Source organism: Aulonocara stuartgranti (genome assembly GCF_965226115.1).
Source record: "Aulonocara stuartgranti genome assembly, chromosome: 13".
In the NCBI taxonomy this organism is placed as follows: domain Eukaryota; kingdom Metazoa; phylum Chordata; class Actinopteri; order Cichliformes; family Cichlidae; genus Aulonocara; species Aulonocara stuartgranti.
In genome coordinates, this window is record NC_138949.1 from 29,600,280 (window position 1) to 29,625,194 (window position 24,915).

Sequence of the window (24,915 nt, forward strand, 5' to 3'; positions counted from 1 at the left end):
AAATTGAAAAAAACAAAAACGTGCTCATGTGTTCTTCAAAAGCCAGAAAATATAATTCCATTCTTTAAAAGTATAAAGCAATCAATAACAAATTAAAAACATTTTTTAAAAACTGGTTGTGAATTAGCAACCAACTTCAGTGCATTAAATTCAGGAAGTAAAATAAGAGGTAGAATAATGTTTAGAAGTGATTTAACAGTTCACACAAATAAAATGTGTTGAATCATTTATAAGAATAATAACAACAGCTATTTAAACTAAACCTGTTCCTCATGTTTGGAGCGGAAGGCCACTCAGTTGATAACTGGCTGTTGCGACCTCAGTTCTGCATGGTGACAGATGCCTGAAACAGGTAAAAGAGACGTTCATTGACCTGTAGGTAGTGTTTAAACTTATACCAATCATGTGTGCATCACATTGCTACAGAAGAATTTTGTAGTTGTACATTTAAATGACTTATTTAAGTGAATAGTTTTAATTAATAAAAAATATTCAATCAAAAATTATTGAAAACCTGGAAGTGGAACTCTTTCTGGTTGTGCCTTTCTGTTAAACTCCCTTACTCTGCAGTTTAATGCATTTATTTATTCAGAAGAAATAAATGTATTTTTGCCACTCTGGTCTAAATTTGAGTAACTTTTATGTTGAGATTAAACGTCTCTGTGAATAACAATTTAAAGGTTAATAATATTGTTTCAGGAGAGACTGTCGACCTGTAAAGCATTGAGTTCAGCCACCCTCCTGCTCCACTCTTCTTCGGTCATTTCTTCATCTTCTCCTCCTTCATCAGTATCTTCATCAACCTGATGCTCTCCTGAAACACATGTTGCAAAGATAAACACAGCAGCGGGCAGAAACAGAACAAATGCAGCAGTCATACAATACGACTACTGTTTTTAAGTGAACTCGCACCATTGCAGGTCAGAGTGGTGCACACCCAGTTTCCACAGGCGCACACACACTTGTTGCACTCCATCTGAGTTTCAGCTCCATCCTCAAAGACCTCGTCTTCCAGAGCACACTCTACACACATAAAACACAATGTAATAAACACAAGAACAGCTAACTTTCTTGTCCTTAAAAATATAAAAAGTTTCAGTTTTCAGTTTTTAATAAAAATTCTTGTAAAAGGAACAGATGCTGTAAAATGTGTGAAAATACATTGAAATAGTCCAAAATATGTGCTCTTCTTCACATTATCCAAAACTTTGCTTGGCTGATTCTAGCCCGTGAGTCTTGTGTTCGACACTCCTGATGTAGATCATACATTGAGTTAAACATACTTTGCCACTAAGTATGTGTTTGTGTAATTATATGTTCCTTTTTTGTTTGTTTATACATACATCCCCAAGTAGTAAACTCTTTGTTCTTGATTGTAAAGTGCAGTAAATAATAGTCTTCAAATGATAAACAGTGTTAGGATAAATCCAAAGCTGAATACAATGGAGAAAAGCAAATAGAAATCTTATAAAAATGTCAATCACACAAACACAAAAAGTGTTTGTTCAGTTTCATACTCTTATTTTGCTGCTTGTGTGTATGCATGTTTACTTCTCTCAGTTGGGTGGTAGGTGGGCGTAAGACAGTTGATAAACTCAGTCAAACTCAGCTTCCAGTCAGCATTTTCATCCGACAGCTCTATCAAAGCATCGACACACAGAGATCTAAGAAAAAGAAAGAAGTAAGAGACAAATGACTGGAGAAGTCTGGATATGGAGTTTTAACAGCCATTTAATTTCTAAAATGATGTGCAAAATGTGTGCTGCAATATACAAACAAAACAACAAAACAAAACGCGAAACAATTAGAAGAACAAACTCTCAGCGATGAAAAAACGAATACCTCAGCAGCAGGTTAGTCTGCAGAGTGTCTGAGTATGTGATGTTGAGTGCCGTCTCATTGTGCTTCAGGAATCGCAGAAATTCATTCGAATCAAGCTGTGAATCCCCATCATCATACGCCTGTGACACAAAAACACCATCAACAACTGCATTCAAAATCTTTTACCTCTTATTCACAGATATTCTCATATATTACTCCTTCTCTAACTAGGAAGTGAATATATTAAGAATGACTATGCAAGCAGTCAGTGTCAGAATCCATGTAAGTTAATAAATGGTTACAATAATGGTATATCATAAGGCTGAAGCTATGCAAGATAATAAGCTAAAATGTATCATTTCTTCCTACAAGTGACTAACAGATACATTTGTAATTATTATACAGTGTATGAAGTATTCACACCTGAAAATATGTCTGAAGGATGTCACCGGCTGATGTGTTTGAGGCCAGATCTTCAGCTTCTTTCTGAATCCACTGGATCACTCTCTCTCTCATCCAGTCACGATCAGATAGGAAACACACGACTGCAAGCGTGAAGCATGAAAAAGAGACCGGCTTTAGACAGCCACTCAAATTTGCTGAATTGTGTAAAAATGTGAAATATTTCGTGACTTACTGGGGCTCACATTGGCCTTTGTTGGTTTCTCTGCAAATAGAAACACACACAAATCCTTCATGACTGCACAAGCTTCACTCAAAGCTTAAAGAGTTTGTGTTTGTGGAAACTGACCCAGACAGTGTCCTCTGTGCTCCACGTGTATCTTGGTCTGGGTGATGCAGGCGTCTCTGTGCAGTTCACAGTGATTCCTGTAGGATTTTCCGTTGCTGCCACACACCCAGTGCTCTGACATGTCACACTGCTGCAAAGGAAATAAAAGAGGCTTGTCAATAGAAGATTACCAAAAAATGGTAGCTGCAGAAATATTACCTGCAGTCTTTCCCTAAACTAATACAGACGTACACATTTACAAGTACACATGTTTGCTAGTTATCAGTACCTTTACCTGTAAACAGCGACAGACTGGTTCTCCTCGGTCAGTTGATACACACTCTCTACCTGCACCGCAGAAAGTCCTGGCACACACCGACTCATCCTAACACAGAAGAACACGCAGGGACAAAGACATTGTCATCACAGTGAAGAGAATTGGGAAGAGCGGAGGAATAATTTGGGATGGGTGTGCTCCACATTCCAGATGGTGACCTTTGACCTTCGTCTGAAAGGCCACATGGCACGTTGAATGATCATGAATTTCTCCCTCTCTCGCACACACAAACACACACAGACAAAATGTATTGGAGCAGCTGCGCAGCGATGCATCTCATTTAAAATTTTGTCTTCTTCAGGACTTTTTCATTGTTTATAATTTAAAATTTAATTTCACCACCTCCATTTCTGAGTGAGACAAAAACTGATTTATCAACAAATGTCCATTTAAACCCAGTTACATATTAAAGGAACTGAAAGAATTAAATGTGAATGTATAGAAAATAATATATTAAACACCAAATTAAGATGCAGTTGATAATATACAGTTGATAAGTAAAATGTTGTTATAACCAATGTAAATATAGGCAAAGCACTGTTATAATATATTGTAATATTATTAAATATTTATATAAATATTATTTTAGGCAATTTTAATAAACTTATTCAAAAGCCAACATTTTGGAGGCAAATGAGAAATGCTGAACAAAAATGATTATAATGATAAAAAATAAAAATAATAATGATTACCTGTGAAATATTTTGTTTTCTTTATTATATTCAGAGTCTTGTGTTGTATTTATTTCCATCCCTGTACTGATTACCTGACAGCAGGTAATCAGTGCAACATAAACTCACTAAAACAGCTGAAAAACAGACGAGATTCAGATGATAATTCTCAGTAAGTTCATCATGTTTATGATATGACAAGCCAAGATTTCCTTTTCAAAGTGTTCTTAAAGAGACAGTGAATAAATACTCAATACACAGAGGAACAAAAAAAACATTTTTTATTCCCAAAGCTCTACCATAAGGACATCTTAACTCAGGCTCCAGCAGTAATCTTCACTTTGATCTGAGGACAGACTTTTAAATGAAAGAGGACTGCACAAACTCGTCATTTTAAAAAAAATGTTCTCTGTCTTCACTCCCAGATTGTTCTACACAAAGACACAGACGGGTGCGCACACACACACACACACACACACACACACACACACACACACACACACACACACACACACACACACACACACACAATAGGTACATCTGTCGCCTGTGGCTGTCCAGCTGACACCTGCTGCACTGAAAACCTGCTGTTAGCAACCAGCTGACGGTACGGAACACACACACACGCACACACACACACCGCAGTAATGTTTTTGGTGTAATTATGAGTATATGTCTTATTTACTTTGTTTGGCTGCAAAACAAGTTTCTGGATTTGTTCTTTCGTTCTCTCGTTCTCTCTTTTATATTTTCTCTTCTCTTTCCTTCCCTTAGTCAACCTCATTATTCTCTTCTCTAACAATCCTGTGCTTCTTCTGCATGAATATTGTGTAGATTTTCAATTCTGCAGTAATCCACTTTTCCCTCAAAAGTCCTTTTGGATTCTGTTCTGTCTTTTTTGTAACATTTTTGTATTAAAGTTCTGGTTTATTGTATTTTTTCATTTTTTATCCCGATGTATTTTTATTAATTGGCTGTTGTGTACGACATATAAATTTAAAAAGACATGTTGGAGTTACTCTATTCACATTTTTCAAAAAGTGTTTTTATCTCATGATTGTTGAAACCTTTGAAGTAAAGTAAATTTTAATGTGTGTCACCATATGTTTTTAATCTTCTTTCAAAGGTAACTTAAAAAAAGTTGCCATGGAAACTTCTTTTGAAACAAGCTTACTCATAGCAGAGTGTGTTTTCACTAAAATTACAGGTGGAGGGAGTGCGAGACACACCTGAGGACCTGTTCTATATTTCTGTGGGTTTCTATGTTGCCTTAAAAACATTTGCACAAAACACATACAGACACTTTCCTAAATCATGATTACCTCAACATATGCAAGCACACACCTGCCTGTAAACATCAGCTACTAACTAGTGAGTATTAGCAACAACAACAGTAACAACAAAAGCTTTTTTTAGTGTAATATTAAACATATTCTCATTAGTACTTAAACATAATAGAGCACTATAATTATTCCGCACACTTCTCTCAATTTCCATTTTATCAAAATAAAAACAAAATGACATATCTTCAGCAGTGAGTTTACCTTGGAAAGGAGAGAGCAGGACACAGGATGAAAGAAGAGGAGGAACTGCAGCAGGAGCACAGAGATGGTCAACATCTGAAGTGGACAGGAGTGGAACAATCATGATGCTGTCCAACAATGACAGAGGTAAAGCGGCACTCTAATGCATGATACCATCAGTAATGCTACTGTGAAAAATAAAATAGCAGTGAAGACTGAGTCTGATCATACTTTGTTCAGTAATTGCTGCAATCAGCCTGTAAGAACCAACTTGCCTGTACCCAAATTTCACTTTATAGCGAGTCTGTTCAAAGCTAAACACCCAAACTTCCAAAATATCCTCATGTACCTGCATAGATGATGAGTTTATATCCAGCAGTGATCGGTGAAGACTCCTGCTTTGTTCTGCTGAAAAATGACAGCATGGTATGAGGAGAGAGAGAGAGGGGGAGAAGAGGAGGAGGAGTGATGCAGGAACAGAAAGAAGACCAGCTGTCCAGAGTCACCCCCACCCTTCTACCCCCCCCAAGCCTCAGAAACACATAAAAACCCACTTGTCTTCTGTGGTAGGAATGATGAGTTAAAGGCACGCAACATGTTCAGACAACTTTAAACAGTGACTGACAGATGCAGGAAAAAAAGAGTCACTGTTGACAAATTTCAGTAAAAAAAAAGTGCCACTGTTTTTTTCACAAATTATATTTATATGTATTTATGAATATAGATTTGTTTTATATAATCTAGTTTTAAATGTTTATTTATATTTATTATATTTTTATGTATTTATATTCTTTATTATATTTTATTTAGTTATTTATTATTAGATAATTAAACTATTTCTCTGGACTTAAGATACAAGGTCTTTGTGTACAATCTCGATTCTAATTATCCTAATTAATAAAGAAAATATTCTCCAGCTGTTAGTTTTTACTATCACTGACTTTTCTGCCCTGTTTGGCCTCTGTACCCTTCAGTTTCTCAGTGCTGTAGCACTGAGACCACCAAGTGAAGTAAAGCATTTGCATTTTTTAGTGCTTCTATATCTAAATGCCATCAATAACAACACAGGTACTGCATGCTGGCTTAGCTTTTCAAACCACTATCAGTAGTTACATTAGTAACACCTCTGCCCTCACTTTTACAACAGACAAAAATGTTTATAACACAACAGGAACACATAAAATGTAGCTTGTGCGTGATGAGGTAGTACCACATTGTGACCAGCAGAGGGCAGGCTGTGTGTCTTTCACTTGTCAGGCAAATGTGTGAAGCAGTACACTAGGCATCCACATATTACATAAAAAACAGGATGGTGAATGAAACAAACAGTCCCACACAGACTATTTCTACCAACCTGCCCTCATAGATAAGTGTAAACCCTACGACTAAATTTATACTCTTACCAGCACACTGAACAATAATGAATGGGATTCGGGAGGTAGATGTGCTAATATTTAATCTTAAACATAAACACAAACTGTCTACATGCAGAAAAACTGTGCCCAGGGGCCAGAACTGTAACTGGGGGAGAGTCATGAGACCATAGATGGATCCATTCTTCTTTATGTAGTAGGTGTCATCATTAGTTCCAAATGTTAATCACAAAATATCAATCATGTCATAAACAATCTTCAAGATAAAGATAAGATATTTAGTGTGTGCTTTTAGCTAAGAACAGTATCATGTGAACAACACTGGAACAAACTTGGATCATCTTGGTCTGATCAGCCCATATAACAGCAGCAAGCAGCTTAACAGTCACATGTGTTTCTAGACTAAGATAAGGACACAAGGTTAGACAGTAGGCAGCAGCTGTTTTAGTGGATAAGCGTTTGAAAATAAATATTAATTCATCTGAAAAGTTTGGCCATATTAGAAAAAAAACTATTTTTAGTTGAATTGCACTTAGTTTTTTTAAATATTTGATTCTGGAAATGATTGTTGTAGGCTTCTGTTCACAGTGTGACCTTTCCGATAACAAAACTCTGTAGCTCCAGCACTGTGTTAACATTTTGCTCGACTTTGTCATCCCTCTTGGAGCTTCCTCTCTCTCTCGGGTGTGACAGTCAGCTGTTTGTCAGAGGAGGTGCTGAGGTTCAGATAAACCCAACCTCCCGGTGTGCGCTGCCACACCACTGGAGTGCTTCTTAAAAATAGTTAGGAGCAGTCAGCCAGAGTGTTAACATCATTTTTCTGTGTGCGTGTGTTCTTTTAATGGAAGGTATGTTATCGTTGTTCCCATTAGCTAAGAGATAGCAGAGGTGTGATGCATCCAAAACACTCCAAAATGGATACACACCAATATGCAGTTCACACACAGCCACACATACAGACACAATTTAAAGAGGAGGAGAGGAGATGATGATAGGAAGTAAATGTTTGCCTGTACTCTTTCTGCATTTCATCATTGAGTCTCTGAGAGTTTATTGGTTCATTTTACAGTTTTAAATAGGCCTGCATTCATTATACGGACCACTAATAACACCTATCTAGTTTTTATACCTTCTCAAATATTGACTATATAGGAATTCAATTTAAATTTTCTGCATCAGTGTCTTGATTTTTTTCATTTTAATTATTTTCTCTTGTTCATATGTCTACATATAATTTGACACTTTAGAGATATTCTTCTTTTTCTTAAATATATACATCTCCTTTTTCAAGCTAAGAAGAAATCCTTGTTTCTCTAGAGGCTAACGTGAGGTGATCACTTTTACTTGGTAAACTGTGATGACCTCACATTAGTCGACTTTCTGTGTGAGAAAATTTAGGAAAACAACTGCTTGTTGGGTGAGTAACGACAAAGCACCAAAAGTGGAAAAGAGTGTAATTATGCTTGAAGTTGTCTTTTTAGTTAAATTCTTTTAATTTTCTTTTAATTCCTTTATGAATAAGGTGACACAAACATGTATCACATCTCACAACTCCACAGCAAGTTTCTTACCACCACCATGTTTTTGGCCACATTTGCATGTATGTCATTTTGTCCCATGAACACAATAGCTAAAAAAGTTTTGAATTGATTCTGATAAAAGTTTATTGTGTAGAGTGGGGTCATGTTACTGTAATAATCCATTACAACTTGCCTTACATCCACTAAGGTCGTCACGGCCAGCTTGATGACTTATTGGTTGAAAATGGACAGAAAACCTTTTAGAAACTTGGGAACTATGACCTCTCCTTCAAGGTCAATAAACTTACCTCAAGGTCAAAGGGATAGAGAACTATTTAAAATGAAAACAGGCTTTCAGACTGACGCAAACATGTTGGTATTGGATACTTTTTGTGTACATTACAGAAACAGGTTTCATCACGATTTAAATGCATAAAAATTTGAAGACATGTACAAAGTACTAATTTCTTTTGGAAAACAAAATAAACGTATACTATTTACTTAGCAAATCCATTTTCCCTACTATGTATCTATTGCTAAACATTTAAATTTGTCTAAACACATAAATAAAAAATAATAATAAACATTTATGCTCAAATGCATTTGTTTCACGTCTTAAACTTATTAAGTTACTTTTAAAAAGAACAAAGAAGGCAAAATGAATATACAGAAAATACAAAACTATTTGCATAAAAGCAAATAGTGTGCAGAGAGTGAGCTGCCATGGCGGAGGTTTGTGTTCTCAGAGTGCTTCTTAATCTGATTTATGATGACACTTAAATGAATTATTCATACTTTTAACTGATGCAAAACAGGTGTAGGTTATAAGTTAAGGTATACGTTGCATAAATAAATGAAAAAGAACACTAACATCATGCAATTCATCTAGTTTACCCAATGCACAGAAAATCTATAACAATACCAAAGTATCAATATGGTATGAAATCTCAGTCACATGTGCATGATTGTATTCTAGATTAGTTAAATATGGTCGCCTATTCAATAAACATGTGAGCAAAAACAAGGAAATAAACAAAAAATCAACAAGTTCAAAAAGTTTAACAAGAAAATTTTCTATTTATTATTTTAAAATTCTGCAGAACTTTAATCTCCTGAAGCTATTTGGAACAAAATAAAGAGTTTTTTTTATATCAAAGGGTGTGCATGCTCTGTGAAGCATTAAAAGTTGATCTTTGATAAAAAGATCATACGTTACAGGAAGTTTTTGGGGGATCTGTTGTTTTGTCCCATGGAGATTTTTTTTTTTTAGGACAAATGGTCTGTATTTATATAGGGCTTTACTAGTCCCTAAAGACCCCAAAGCGCTTTACACATCCAGTCATCCACCCATTCACATACTGGTGATGGCAGCTACATTGTAGCCACAGCCACCCTGGGGCACACTGACAGAGGCAAGGCTGCCAGACACTGGCGCCACCAGGCCCTCTGACCACCACCAGTAGGCAACGGGTGAAGTGTCTTGCCCAAGGACACAACGACCGAGACTGTCCGAGCCGGGGCTCGAACCAGCAACCTTCCGATTACAAGGCGAACTCCCAACTCTTGAGCCACGATCGCCCCAAGTAAACCCAGAAGTAAATGATCACTCTGCTTCATGTGACAAAAAGCCAGCAACTAGGTTTTTGGATTCCAGCTGAAAATGTGTCAGAAGTTATTCCAACTTTTAGAATTTTTGAAGTGTAAATGCAATAAGGAAATAAAATATTCAATCGTTTAAGAATCAAAACGCTAGCAGTAGCCTTTAAGCAAACTACACTACAGTTACATTACATGTAATAACTTCCTCAGTTTCCTGTTCTTAGCTGACAGGCGTGGCCACGCACCCATTGTGGTCTGTAGCCCAAGGTTCAAAATTTGATGTGTTGTGCTTTCAGAGATGTTCTTCTGCATACCTTGGTTGTAACAAGTGATTACTAGAGGTACTGTTGCCTTCCTATCGGTTCAAACAAGTCTGACTATTCTCCTACGACCTCTAGAATCAACAAGAAATTGTAACCCAGATAGCTGCTGCTTTCCTCTTTTTCTAACCATTCTCTGCAGACTGTAGAAATAGTTATCCCAGGTCATCAGACCACCCTGGCATCACAAGCATTCTACATTGAAAGTTATTTAAATGACCTTTTTCCCTCACTCTGATGATCTGTTTGAACAGAGGATCATCTGGACCATGTTCGCACGAGTGGCTGTGTAGGTATTTGCATCAACAAGCAGCTAAACAGGTGTACCTAATGAAGTTAGCAGTGAGCAGAGTTGCATGTTCGAACAATATCTGGTAATTTTAAAGCGAGAGACCTTATTTTATCTACCCACTCCATTCAAGAAAATCCCCTAACTGTGAAACTACATAATTAGTGGAGGAATCATGTGTTTGCATATCACAGACCGAATTTAAGAAAACGTCGATGAATTCACTGAAATGAAGCCGAATGTCATCACTTAATTTTTTAATGGCAGTTCAGCTGGTTCAAAACAAGAAAATTACCTTGAAAATTTCTGACATTTGGTGTAACGTTTATATCCTCTGGCTGTGCAGTGTTGTTCGCCACATTGTTTTAAGTGTCACATGGTATAACCACTGCTTTAGATATACTGAGGAAAAGACACGCTGATAAGAGCCTGGAGGAAGCCATGGTGCTTTTTATTCTATCACAAGTTCTCTGAAAAGAAGACACAGCTGCTAGAAAGTGTTTTCATGCTGATTAAAAAAACCCCAAGTGAAATTCTGTCCAACATTCTAACCCTTCAGTCATTCTGGGGTCATGAACTGAAGTCACATGTTGCATCTTAGCCTACTTTTTATTTTGAGCAAAGATGTTCACTTTTACTTTTTGATTATATTTGGCAAATTTCAGTTTCCATTAAAAACAAATAAGTAAATGAAATGAAATCACAAAAACGAAAGACTTAAGAAACTGAAACCAGCTTGTGTTTATCTTCGGAAGAGTCTCAGTGCAGGAACTTAACCAGCGGTTTTCCAAAGAGATTCCATAATAAATCCTGTGGAATTATACTTTAAGCTTAAGTCACTTACCAGAGCTTAAGAGAAGCAGAGAGATATATGTCAAGAGAGTGACATGAAGGAATGCAGGACTGGGTCTTTTAGCTATTGTGTCTTAATACAATATGTGACTTCCTTCAGTGCCAAACACTACAAACAAACACATGCACCTATATTTGAGAGTTGAATAGCAGGCAGCGAGGCACCAGGCCCACTTCCTCTGGAGATGTAGAAGGAGGAGAGGGAGCGAGAGGGGGAGAGAGTGAGAGAGAGAGAGGGAGAGAGAGAGGGGGGTATAAACTACAGCTTCACACACATTTCATTTCAGTTCAGATCTCTCTGGACACAAATTGCTCCAAACTGCTGGATTGACTCCTTTTTCAATCCCCTGAATCAACTTGACCTTCTCCGTCGATCCGTCTTTGTGTCAGTCTCAACCTGTCTGTCCTGAAGTTTGTCGGGTTCATCAAATTCACGCTGACATTCAGTGACTGAGGCTGAGCAGGAACGCTCACACTCACAGCTGGAGAGTGGCCGTCATTCATCACAGATCATCTGAATACGTGCATCTGTCAGCTGTTAAATCTGCTGCTCCTACATCCTGAGGATCAACTCTGAAGAGGAGGAGTGCCTGGCTTACTAGCACCTCACCAACAAGAAGAAAGCATCCATCAGTTTAACTTCAGTCTACAATCATCAGGCTATCACTGGATTAGAAGTTTCCTTTCTCTGTATCCTAAATCAGGTAAAGTATCTGTATGTGGCAGAGTTTTAGTGCAACATGTTTACAGTATGGCTAATGTCTTCATTTTAAGATTAAGATGTTAAATATTTAATTAATATCAAAAGTGTAAGCATCTTTTTCTGTTTTTATGCATTCCAGTGTTAATAATGACCACATCAGTGCTAAAAATGACCACAAAACAGCATTTTCAGACCCCAAAACCTTAAATAAGATCACAAAGAAGTGCCACAAATAAAAGTTGTGTGTGTGTGTGTGTGTGTGTGTGTGTGTGTGTGTGTGTGTGTGTGTGTGTGTGTGTGTGTGTGTGTGTGTGTGCGTGCATGCCAGTGTGCATAAAGATAGAGAAATCTTTGAGTAAATTCTAAAATAATTAACAAATTAAACTTCTTTTGTTACTTGAGTTTGGAATTTAGTTTGTCTCTAAATGAACGCCCATGATGTTGATGGATGTGGCAGAATTTTATCACGTTGACCTGTTAATACTTTCTATTCAGCTTATTATCGCATTGAAAACATCCTCATGTCTGACCGATGTCAATGATTCATCATTTATTATTGTAAACCAGCTCGAGAAAGAGGGGGCCTTTGTATTTGTGTGTTTGTGTCTGTGTGTCTGTGTGCCCATTATCAAGACAGGATGCAGAACAATACTGACTCCACATATACACACCCAGTCTCTCTCTCTCTCACACACACAAAGAGAAACACACATGCATGCAAAGGTCAAGAGAAAGTCTATACAAGGAAGTAATATTGTTATTAATGATGCTGGGATCACTTGTGAAAGATATGAATGGGAGCACACAGACACACACAACACAGAGACACACACACATGGTTTGTTCGAAGCTTCTGGGCTTTACAAAAACAGGAAGGGATGGGCATTTAATAAATAAGTTGCCAAAAAAGTTGTAATCTGATTTTAAACTTTTTTTTCTGGTCAGATTTTTAAGTTCATCTTCGTTTCTCATCTGAAATTAGTGCTTCTTGCATAACAACACGTCTGAAATAGACTTTTAATACAAGTTTAATATGAGTTCCAAGTTAGGGACAAAAACAGTCACATTTGCCCACTGGTTCGAGAAATGACATCAATCAAATGACAGAAGGGTGAGAAATTTGGCATGTAAAGCAGTCCCACTCCACCCAGAAATGCTCTTTATTGTTCCCCCTGTTTTGGAAGTCTGTACAGAGTCTGGTACTCATCAGAATCACATTTTGTGTAACATCAGAATCCATAATCCAAATACCTAGGTATGTCGTCATCAGTTACCTTGTCTGTGTTTCCTTTTTATTATCTTGTCATGTATGTATCTACACATACATGTATTTAAATAACAAAGATAAATGCAAAATCTCCTCAAACTTTAAAAATTGTGACACAAAATCTCATCCCAGGCAGTCAAATACTGCCACGTGTAATGCAAAAGTAACTAAGTAATGTACTCTATGTTACATGTTACTTTTAAGAAAAGTAAAAAGTAATGTGAAATGTTTAACTTTTTTTTAACCCCAACACACCCAGTTGAGTCCCAAGTGGGATAAATGTAGGTTTGCTCTGCGCCCACACAGCCCCACAGTTCACCCACACCTGCCCACTGTGGGGTCAAACAGGCATGTTTGCTAGCACATTCTTTATGATAAGGAATCACCATGAAGGAATAAATGACTCTTGAGGAGAAGATTAAATGAGGCTGAGAGAAGGTCACTGATTCAAAACCTCAGTAAAATAGAAGTTAAACTGGTTCTTATTGATATACTGCAAAATAACTCAAGAAGTGAAAGATATCAGGTCATATTCCAAGAATTTGAGAGTTTTGGTTTTTGTCTTTAAGGGTAAGTGCCTCTATTACGTAGAGACTTGAGTATTTAACAAGCAAAAGATTCTTGGTTCAAGCACAAGTGACATAAGACCTGATGGTTGTGTCAGGCCAGGTGCCTGGTGTGAAAATCTCCAGCATTGTGCATTGATGCACATTGTAAATGAGGGAGGGCTTAAAGGAAGCACAGATTTTAATCAACATTCCATACCAGCTGGTGACAGTAATGCAACATGGGGCATATGTGGGTCCTACACTCTTGATCCTGGTACTGGTATGGAATGTGTGTACTTCTGGGCTCCATACCATTCGGTCCAGATGCCTAGTCCCCTACACGCATTAGCATGGTACTGGGGCCCATAATGGACTGCCCACACTGGCCCCAAGGGGGCATGTTTGCTGGGAAGGAAGATTTGTATTCATACTGGTACAGACTCAACCAAACATAGGAACAGACTGGATGTGTGTGTGTGTGTGTGTGTGTGTGTGTGTGTGTGTGTGTGTGTGTGTGTGTGTGTGTGTGTGTGGTAGCAGTGTTTACAGTAGATCTCTAGTTTTCCTTCCCCAGTGACAGGCGGAGGGGGAGTGTGGGAACAGAGAGGAAGCTAAACTAAACCATGGGCACAGACATTTTTATTAATGGGGTCGTGGCCGGGCTGGAGAGAGGCTCACACATACACACACGAACACACACACACACACACGCACACACACCTACACACACACACACACACACACACACACACACACACAACAACAACCAGTCTATTCCTCAATGGTTTATCCACTCATCAACTAAGGTTTTTTGAGCAAGAGCATGGAAAAAAGATAATAATTGCACCAAATTTGGAATTTTAGAAGGTGCACTAATACTCCATGAATAGAAAACAAGGAGAAGCACACACAGTGAGATATTTTAAGTAACACAGTTTGCCCAATCCCCAAATGAAAGAAAATAATACCAGAAGAATAACCCCATCTTTTTCTCCCCAGCCAACCATAAAACATTGTGCATTAAAGGCAGCATGCATACAGCATAATCACTGTAGCTGGAGAATATTTCTAAATGTTTTGTGGTTAATCACAAATTCATGAGAAGTGCAAATGAATATCATACAAAGATATAAAACATTTTTTTAAAGATTGCCCCAAGTTATTCTCAAGATATGTGTTTAAATCAGCCCACCTGACCATAACATACATGACAAAATCTTCCACTGAAATATTTCAAGTCTTTTAGCTCTCCAGATTAAAACACTACAAAGTGATATTCTATTCTCAGTATTTCTCCTGGATGAATTATTTAAGTTGAAATATTTTGAAAAATATTTTAAATCCGCTTTATATACAGAACAAGGAAATGTATATATATATTGAATATAAGACTGTTATACTATAATTTTAGTCATTACATGGCATTCAGTTATGCGTTTCACATTTCTTCACATTCATAGCCCTAAAATCTATTTATAAACAAGATGAAATGTTTTTTTAAAGGAAGATTAAAAAATTGCGCCAAACAAATGTTAACAGTTGATGTTAATTTAATAGATTTTCATGCTTTTTTCTAAGATAAAGACATTTTCTCACTTGTACATTCCCTGCTTTTGTTGAAAAGCATTCTCATGAAGTAATAAAAAAGAAGCTACATCTCCATAAATGTAGGAAGTCCTAAAATCTATTGAAAACATAAAATTCTGTCTGATTCAGGGAGGATTATTCTTGGTACCTCGTAGATTTTTTATTAAACTTTGTTATAAAATTAGTTTGTAAGATGTGCCTGAATGCATCATGTGACCCACCTGTTACTCATGCAAACCTTCCCATGCTCTTTGTTGGTGTGTTCAGGTGGATATTGCCCAGCTCACAGTTTAGCAGTGAGTAAGGAATTTGAGTTGTAATCAGTCATGGCAGACTGGAGCCTACTGGGAAACTTCCTGGAGGAAGTACAGGAGCACTCTACCTCTGTTGGCAAGGTAACATGCAAACACAGACACGTATATGTACACACACATTGCATACTAACACACAAGACTGGTCCGACATCCTCTGTTCATGACAGACAAACATATACACTCAAAATAGAACATTCATGTATTTCTAAATCATCCTGTTTATTTTGTGTATCCCGACGCGTGGTTTGTGGTTTCAGAGTCTTGTAACACTAGAATGAAATATCATACAAACATCTGTTAGTTTAACCATTCGAAACTCAACTCAAAAAGTCTTAAAAGAAACCAAAAACAAATAACTTCACTTTCAGAGATTTTATGGAACTAATGTTACTTACAACTGTAACGATAGTAACCTCTGGTTTTCAGTGCATGTCCATTGTTGTAAAATGTGTGCATGTACTGTGTGCATCTTCTTTCTTCAGAGAAGCTAAGTAGTAGTAGTCCTCAAAGTAAGTTGTTTACAGAACTGTTGGCAAAGCTTAGGAATCCAGGAGCACAATTTATAAACCAAGATAACAAATTTAGACATGGCACAAGGTCAAGAGGACTGGAATTCACGTTCTTTGTGGGACTGTTTCTTTTAAATCTTTGTTTCACTCGCTTGGTTAGGTTTAGGAAATGATGACGCTCTTGGTTTTAAACCCCCCCCCCAATAAACATTACATATCATTGAACTTGTGAGACGGCTCAGTTTTCTAGTTTAGATTCTTTCTTAAATAACTAATTGTAATGGTCAATTCAATCAGTCAGCACTTTGTGTACTTTTTCTAAGGCATTTTTAAATCTGTTTAGAAGTACTACAAAGATAACCAGCTCCTAAAGTATGTAATAACTTTAGTTCAGGGTGGCCATGAAGTCAGTACTGGCAGACCAGCTATTCTCACTGCCAGCCAGCTGATGGCTCAGTTAGAAGTTGTCAAGGCATCCAACTGGCAAACCTCATACAGGGAAAACTATTTAAATGGCACTTTACAATCCAGCTAAACTCCGAGTCCTCCTTTCATGGTGCACCCGACCTAATCACTGACCTATTGTTCTCACTGCTCTGTGCAGGGTCTTGCTATTGCTCTCCCTGCTTGTCCATGGATGGAGGTGGAGTTTCCATATCATAAATATACTACCAAACACAAATAACTGCAGATGAAAATAACAATTTTCATTCATTATAGTGGCCCTCCCCTCTGGGCTGGAGTAACCTTTAAGAGCTGTTTATACCTTTATTGTTTTAAAAAGGGTAAAAATGGGAATGTCCACAGTCTAGACTTTGATTAAAGGATATTTTAATTGAAGCAATTCAGCAGAAACAAATAATTATAGTAACACTTAAATTACACTTGTCCAATTAACCTACTCTGAGCTAATGCTGATTTTGTTCTAATCTTTGGAAGAAGAAGAAGACTGGAGGTCATAATTGCTTCATGTTTTTTCTCCACAGGTGTGGCTGACCATCCTGTTTATCTTCCGAATCCTTGTTCTCGGGACAGCAGCTGAGTCATCGTGGGGAGATGAACAGGAAGATTTTAACTGTGACACTGAACAGCCAGGCTGTGAGAACGTCTGTTATGACCGAGCCTTCCCCATAGCACACATACGATACTGGGTAATGCATTGGCAGTCAAAGATTATCTTTTTGTTTTAACCAACTGAAATCAAAGATCATAAAGAAGTCAGCCAATCCATCTTAAAGCTTGACATTTTATTAGAAATATATTAGAGTTACTCTATCACATCAACCAAAAGAACTTCTTTATACCTGTTGATGATTTTTAAACATTTTCTAAAACTGTAAATACAATATGAACTCTAATTAGTCAGTTGGAATATATCTGTGTCTGTACATCCCTGTTCATTCATCAAACATTTCAGGCATCATACCATAAGTCTTTATGGTATGATGCATACCATAAAGACTTGAATGGTATGAAAGGTTAAGTTTCCAATTACAACGTAGGTTATAACATAGTCGTTGCAGTCGTTGAAGAAAAAGATTTAATTTTAAATCTATCACGTGTTAAGATTGGTTTGCCACCTTCCTTACAGCTATTTACTTCCATTTATTTCAGTGCAGTGTGAAAAATAAATTGCAGTCACTTGATGTCCTCAAGGGATTAATTATGGTGAAATGTTTCCATTTCATACAGGCTATTCAATGAGATTATCTATGCTTGCAGCCGAGAGCAAGGGCTGCTTCAAAAATGCCTCCCTGCAAATGAATCCTCCCCCCCCACCCCCCCCCCCCCCCCCCCACCCCACACACACACACAACAACAGTTCAGATCAAACAATAAAACTCTTATCAAAATCTCAGAACCAAAAAAAACGGAAACTCATTTCCCAAGAAATGTGGCAACACTTTGGGTTGATGCATACCATAAAGACTTGAATGGTATGAAAGGTTGAGTTTCCAATTACAACGTAGGTTATAACATAGATTTCCAGGTCTATCAAGCTTAAATCTTTGCATTCTACTGCATTAGTCTGACCTAAATTTAACAGCTTCCTAGAAAATGAATAATCTTCAATGGTGGAAGTTAAACTCTTGCAGATATCAGATTAGTGAGTTAATCTTTTAATTTTGCGTCACTATCCTTTGTGTAAACCTAAAAAAATAAATGTTCAAGTAATATGTTCAAGCAGGCTGCAAAGCCTGCAGTGGCAGCTGCCCCAGTTTGTCCCCCTGAGTACAGACTAATACTCAGGACTGAGCCATAGCTTCAGTTCAAAAGCCCTATTTAAAAAGGAGAGCGCCACCTGTTGCTGTTCAAGCACTCAACTGCTAGTTGAGTCATTCTGTCAAAGACTGCAGGAAAATAGGATCCAAATGCATTCTCCAAATGAGACGGGTTTGAAGTGAGCAAAACCTTTATTGTGGCCGATAATAAAACAGATCATAATATAACAAAGTCCAGAAACACAGCAGACAACAGAAGGGAACACACTAGAAACTATATAGACATGGGGGACGTGGAAAATGGGTAAAAAGAGACAGCTGAAATGAATCAGGAGGACTTGACACAAGGAAGTAAAATTAAAAGCAAGGAACAAGCAAGAACAGATTATCAGATAAAAGAAGATTTAAGGGGAAGAAAGAGAGAAACAAAGAACTAAGACACTAAGAAACATGGCAATCAATTATAACGGAGAACAAATTACAACATCAATTATGATTCTAAAGTTCATGAAAACACATAACTGGGCTAATGGGCCAGAACAATGACACATCTCTTGCTTTTCATACTTTCAATCACTGATGCCTGATCTGCTCTGGATGAGAGTTTCGTTGTTTCTCTCCCCACCTAAATTGTTTAAAGTATAAAGTCCTGGGAGTCCATACTGAGAAATATCTCACACTGCTGCAGATGAAAATAACAACTTTTGTTTTACTTTTGATTATAAATCTTATTCATGTCTTTCTAGGTGCTCCAAATTGTGTTTGTATCCACTCCCAGTCTGATCTACATGGGCCACGCTATGCACACTGTCCGCAGAGAGGAGAAAAGAAGGAACAGGGAGGAGGAGGGAAGAGAGGAGGGAGGGGGAGAAGAAGACCCAGGAGGAGGTGAAGGAGGAGGTGGAGGTGGAGAGAAACAAGAGAGGAAAGGGGAACGAGATGGAAATGAAAAAAATGAAAGTCACTCAGCAGGTCGAATTCGCCTGAGGGGAGCACTGCTGCAGACATATGTTCTGAGTATACTGATACGCAGCATCATGGAGGTAAATGTCACCATTTCTGCCTTTAACTTAAACATAACTTGATAGCAGGTCAAGATTTCAAATCTGTCTAGTTCAAGCTCATGTCTGTCCTCCAAAGGCTGTAGGTGGGTCTGAAATGCCAAGAGAAGTAAATTAATGAAAAATTGCATTGCAGAGTTTGGACCAAATTGCTCATGAAAGTTTAGGATTTGTAAACATTAAAGGACTCGTATTTGTATTGTGCCTAAAACATGATGTCTACCTGTAAAAAAAACAACAAAAAAACCTGTCCTTCCATCCAGGTGGTGTTTCTGTGTCTTCAGTACTTCCTGTATGGAATCTTTCTCAATCCTCTGTACGTCTGCAAGGTAAAAATCAGACATAATTTTGATTTCACTCTTTGCTGTTAACCACAATATTTGGGCCTATAACAGTAATTCTCTTGTTCCTTTGCTCTTTTAGGCATGGCCATGTCCACATCCAGTTAACTGCTATGTCTCCAGACCTACAGAAAAAAATGTCTTTATAGTGTTCATGTTGGTCGTGTCAGCTGTCTCTCTGGTCCTCAGTGTGCTTGAACTACATCACCTGGCATGGAAACATTGTTGCAGGTCAGAAATTCATTGTATAGTTTTTTAGTTAGAAAAGGTTTTTACATGACGACATAGACGAACGAATTCAGAATATTCTTTTGAACTATGATGATAATTGATGATTATTTTTTTAGGTAATTAATGATTTGATTTAATGATTGTTTATTTATTGTTTATTTCCTATTTAACTCATTCACTGCCATTGATGTCTATAGCCGTCAATTGCAGTGAATGAGTCAATGGGTTTAACTCATTCACTGCCAATGGCTGGCAGTGAATGAGTTAAGAAGCTTAAGGTTGATAAAGTTACTAAGACCTATTTGAGCATTTAGTCATTAACAAAGATGTAATTTGTTGCCAGTTTGCACAAACAAAAATAGTGGTGAATTATGTAACAGTTTATTTCATATCAGGTACGACTGTGTTAATCTGTTGTTTTGTGACCCCCAAAGTGGCCAGAAAAAAGTGGAGTTTTAACTAGACAAAACTCCACTAACTCCACTAAAACTCCACTAAAAATGAAAAAATAAAGGTGGCTTTTTTTCTGAAGAGTAAGAGTAAATACTGCAATGCGGTAATAATATCCTAATATGTTACTAGACACAGGTTATTCTCCTGTATTCAGTCTAAACCTGATTAAAGAAAGAGATAAAGATAACGATTGCTGATGATTCAGATTTTTGGTCAACAGTGAGACATATTCATATGGATTTTAAAGTCTTGTAAAATTAAACAATGCAACTTTCTCACGAAATTTCATTTCCCTCAAGAGATTCGATTCCAATAACAATTTTAAGCCTTCAGTGATTCAGATGTACTTCCTGGAATTTACCATTAGAACAAATGGAATGAGGAAAACAGGGAATGCTTTCCATTTTGTGGTAGTGAATTCTTAAAGAAGTGTTCACAGCGGGCAGCACGGTATGTTGTGGTTGGCAGCATAACTTGAAATCTTACATTTTCCCACTGGTTCACTCTGTTTATTGCAGGCGATTCTTGTGCTCTACAAAAGCCAACAAAGCAGCCAACACCTCTCTGAGCCGACAGCTCTCTTTGTCTCCTCCACCACCATCGACACCACCCCCAGATTTCAACCAGTGCGTGACTGGCTCCACACACTTCCTACCCCTCCCCTTCCCCAACCACCGACTAGCAAACCAACAAAACTCTGAAAACATGGCTACCGAGCAGAACAAAATGGCAGCAGCAGTGGAAGAGGTAAACTTCCTCCAAATGAGCTGCTATTCGCATGGATGGCAGAAGACCAATGACGGTCAGATCCAAGATGGGAGATACCTGAGACCCGATGCTAACTGCTATACCCCCGAGAGCAGGGACGTCGGCTGTGTTCAGATCCAAAATGGTGGCCCAGATGTGCTGCTGCATAAGGACAAGCGAAGATACAGCAAAGCCAGCGGAACGAGCAGCCGAACTAGAGCAGATGACCTCGCAGTTTAGAAAAAAAAAATAAAAATAGATAATAGATTTACAAACCTGCTGAAAAAAACCACACATGCATAAAAGACAATCTAAAGCTGAATAAGTCCGTTCACCTTAGCTTTCATAACATGATTCATTTTATCTAAGGAATCATGCAAATGATGACTAATTCCTTTTATCTTCTTCCTTCCAACATTATACGGCTCCTAATGACTTAAACCAGGGGTGTCAAACTCAAATACACAGTGGGCCAAAATTCAAAACTGGAACAAAGTCGCGGGCTAACGTTAATATTTATTGAAATATATTTGTTCCTCCAGATATAAGAATGAATCTTTTCTTATGGACAAGTTTAGCTGAAAAACTGAATATGGAACAAGCAAAGCTTAATACTAAACAATATATATATATTAGCTGTATAATGCCAGTAGGCCAGCTCTGATAGTAATTTGGTATGGCTTCGCGGGCCAAATGTAATTAGGCTGCGGGCCAAATTTGGCCCACGGGCCAGAGTTTGACACCTATGACTTAAACGATGGTCTTTACCCAACATCTGAGTAATCGCCCTGCACTAGGGATTGAACAACTGGGCAGCAATGTCTGGAGTTGTGGTGCTACACAGATTGCTAAATCCATCAAGAATAACTGGATTGTGGCTTCTTCTTGAACTGAAACAAACATGCACCTGAAGCTTGCACTGTTTATATGCTGAGACTTAAGTCACCAAAAAGGCCATAAAAGGTGAAAAAAAAAACAAAGTTTGGGTGACACCATTGAGGGAGTCTGCACTGTAGAGCATAGATGTCTTATTCTTTTCTTTATTTACTGGTGTGACTCAGTTGGGCACAAATTAATTCATGACTTTAGTCACAAGCATGCTGACAAAGCCTTTTTTGAGAACAGCAGCAGTGACTGTATCTGAAAGCTTTTCAAAAACATGCTCTTTGTGATTTTTATCTCCTGACTAACAGCAGCTTGTGCAGGCTAGAAGAGATCTGGTCCAAGTCACAGCTGCCTTAATAGTACTAATGTGTTTCAGGACCTTAAAAGGCCCAAATGGAAAAGCTAAAAAATGCACTAAAATCCTGACTGTGACGTATTTGTTATATTTCAAAGCCCAAAGAAAAAGGCATGAGGCACATTTATTTAAAGCTTTATTTTTAACATCATGTAAAGGCAAACACCTCTTAAATATATATTTTTCTGAGATTTTACTCCCAAAATTTGTCGCCTATCATTGACGATAAACTTAAGATAGAGATGAAGATTTCCTCCAATGCTAGTGCATTTACCTGCTTGCCAGGTATTTCACTTAAACCTATAACAAACTTACACTGTGTTTATTTCACTGTTACTTCTTCACATTTTTTTTTTGCAGAAATGTTTATTCTAGCTCACCTGCTCTATAATCAGTTGAATTTCGTTCTTACTAGGTGCCATTTGAATTAAATGAGACTTTAAAACAATACATTTACATTTCAGTATCACATAAATATTGCATGAGCAGTGTTTTTTATAGTTCTTGCTGGTTTGCAGTCCTTGAGTGTGCCCAGGAAATACAAAATTGAGCCTCATGTCTTTGGAAGTACCAGCACTGGACACACTGGGGACTTCTATGCTACCTGTAGACTGAGCCTAAACTCTGTGGCTTATTGGCTGGACTTATGACTGACTCATTTAACATTTTGCACTGGAAATTTACGATGTGATTTTGTGAAACCGCTTAAAAACATTTTGCTAAATTTTCTTCTTGTTTGAACTGCACTCTGTTTTCAGCCACATTTGATACCATGTAGATTATCTTTTCACACCAGCATGTCTTTTATCATTTCTTCTCAAAGATTTCTTGCATTTCCTAAAATATGACAGTCTGGATGATACTGATGGGTTTCTAGTACATTATATTATGGTCATTTTAGCTATGAACACACATAGAATGAAGCATGGGACTACTACTATGTCTAGCATAATGTATATGATGTGTTTTGTTTCAAATTGTTCGTAATGTCATTGGACACACACACAAAAAAGGTTGGGTATTAAGCAGTGACCAATGCTGTTAATGACAATTTAAATTTGTTTTATATTTATTATTACACTTGAATAATGTGAATGCTTTATACATTTTGAAAATAAATGCATCATATGCAAACCATTAGAGTTTGTGCTTGGAACCACAATAGCCAGAAACTGTTCGTGTTCATGCAGCAACTATGTGGACTAGTTCTGCAGGATATTATGTGGAAAGTTAAGACCTGTTTGCTACAAAGCATCATAGACTGTATATACAGGACACACATGATGCTTTCAGTCAGGAATACAAATTGCAGCCTCAGAGTCTTTGAAGACTCAGAGTTGCTTGACATGTTGATTTTTTTTTTTTCTTAGAGCCATAGGCAGCCATATTTGGAGCTGGGAACATCCTGCATTCATAAACTGTACTGGTGCAACATGAAGACAGCAATATCTGCTGATTAGCGCTGAAATTAGAATTTCACTCACAGAATCTGAAGCACACACTTTTATCCCTCACAGCAGGCCATATTATTTGTCAGGTAATTCCATTGCATCTGCAAAAATGCTAACAAAAGCTACAATTAAAATATTAAGCCTTAAAAAAATCAGTGTTGTGAGTTGTAAAAGAAATCCAAGAAAGAAGGAGTTCTATGTAGAACGGTGGCTGTAAATATGTTTTTTTTTTTCCCGTTAATGAAATTTGGTTATTTTAACATAGGCAATTTATTCATTTTTGAAGTCAGTCTCGAATAGACATTTAAGTAAATGGAGTTATTGGTACTTCCAGACCTCAAGGTCAATGTTTGTTCAATATCTCAAGCAACACATCACCACACATCTGTTGAGCTTCTGTAATAAAATTTAAATCAGCAGACAAGCAGAAAGAACAGAGTCATCTGAGCACCAAGGATTCCTGTGTTGTGTTGTTACTATGCAGGAAAAGTTAAATGTATAAATACACAAGTAAAGTATTTTAATAGTATCTAATAGTATACTTAGACTAGTCTATGTGTTTCTAACTGTAATTGCACTTAATACTGCTAAGTTCACACAAATTGATAATATGTGCACACAGTTTGCTTGGTAGAGAAATGACCAGTCATTATGACAGTGTAATCTATCTGCCATCATTATGGCACATGTTTTCACTTTGGGCCAGCAGACTTGATTTCTTCCCATGAAAGACAGAACAGTAACGATGGACAAAACAGGCATCAAGATACATGAGAAATGCTAGATAGTTTAAGGAAGGGGCACTTTTATACATTTGTCCTGATTCCCATGGCCAACTTCCAGCATGGACAGGAGCTGATTGGAAAATTTCCATTAAGGTCATTTAAGGTCCAGGAATGTTTGGGAACTGCAAAAAAGAAGAGCTTCATGTTTTCTTTTCCCCTCTCTTCTCTTGTCCCATCTGTGGCAGCCATGTTTAATCTGTGGTAAGTTGTTTAACTTCAAGATATCAAGGCTCAGCTTATTATCTAAATATTAGATAAATATATGTCCTTTTTAATAGTATACTACTACTACTTATAATAATAATAATAATAATAATAATAATAACAAAAAATAAAGACCAATTAAATAAAAAATATAACCACGCCACAGCTAGAAGTGAAAGTAGATGCTGTAAGCTGTTACTTATAACAAACTTGTAGC

At 37.4% G+C, this 24,915-nt stretch overlaps 2 protein-coding genes across 2 annotated transcripts; one reads left to right on the forward strand and one right to left on the reverse strand.

The window, feature by feature from the left end:
• Window positions 1-29: 29 nt before the first annotated feature.
• On the reverse strand, window positions 30-5,485 carry LOC309721003 (follistatin-related protein 1-like). The gene is made up of 11 exons (XM_082558307.1): window positions 5,432-5,485; window positions 5,104-5,178; window positions 2,847-2,936; window positions 2,573-2,702; window positions 2,459-2,488; window positions 2,245-2,366; window positions 1,843-1,961; window positions 1,552-1,664; window positions 913-1,023; window positions 714-814; window positions 30-343 (listed from the first exon to the last, which is right to left on the reverse strand). The coding sequence occupies exons 1-11, from the start codon at window positions 5,435-5,437 to the stop codon at window positions 320-322; spliced, it is 921 nt and encodes a 306-aa protein (XP_082414433.1). The 5' UTR covers window positions 5,438-5,485; the 3' UTR covers window positions 30-319.
• Window positions 5,486-11,293: 5,808 nt separating this feature from the next.
• On the forward strand, window positions 11,294-23,395 carry LOC309720353 (gap junction alpha-5 protein-like). The gene is made up of 7 exons (XM_082557197.1): window positions 11,294-11,739; window positions 15,408-15,535; window positions 16,950-17,114; window positions 18,932-19,228; window positions 19,510-19,575; window positions 19,670-19,818; window positions 20,790-23,395. Exons 2-7 carry the CDS (start codon window positions 15,467-15,469, stop codon window positions 21,256-21,258), a joined length of 1,215 nt encoding a protein of 404 aa, XP_082413323.1. The 5' UTR covers window positions 11,294-11,739; window positions 15,408-15,466; the 3' UTR covers window positions 21,259-23,395.
• The last annotated feature ends 1,520 nt before the right edge of the window (window positions 23,396-24,915 follow it).

What these genes read in the sequence shown, in the direction of transcription:
- LOC309721003 (XM_082558307.1), bottom strand. An exon ending in AAAGGCCAATGTGAGCCCCA is followed by an intron (nt 2,367 to 2,458) that starts GTAAGTCACGAA and finishes TCACGCTTGCAG; the next exon opens with TCGTGTGTTTCCTATCTGAT. An exon ending in CTGAACTCAATGCTTTACAG is followed by an intron (nt 344 to 713) that starts GTCGACAGTCTC and finishes TACCTGTTTCAG; the next exon opens with GCATCTGTCACCATGCAGAA.
- LOC309720353 (XM_082557197.1), top strand. Translation starts at nt 15,467, where the DNA reads ATGGCAGACTGGAGCCTACTGGGAAACTTCCTGGAGGAAGTACAGGAG. An exon ending in ACTCTACCTCTGTTGGCAAG is followed by an intron (nt 15,536 to 16,949) that starts GTAACATGCAAA and finishes TTTTCTCCACAG; the next exon opens with GTGTGGCTGACCATCCTGTT. An exon ending in ATCCTCTGTACGTCTGCAAG is followed by an intron (nt 19,576 to 19,669) that starts GTAAAAATCAGA and finishes TTGCTCTTTTAG; the next exon opens with GCATGGCCATGTCCACATCC.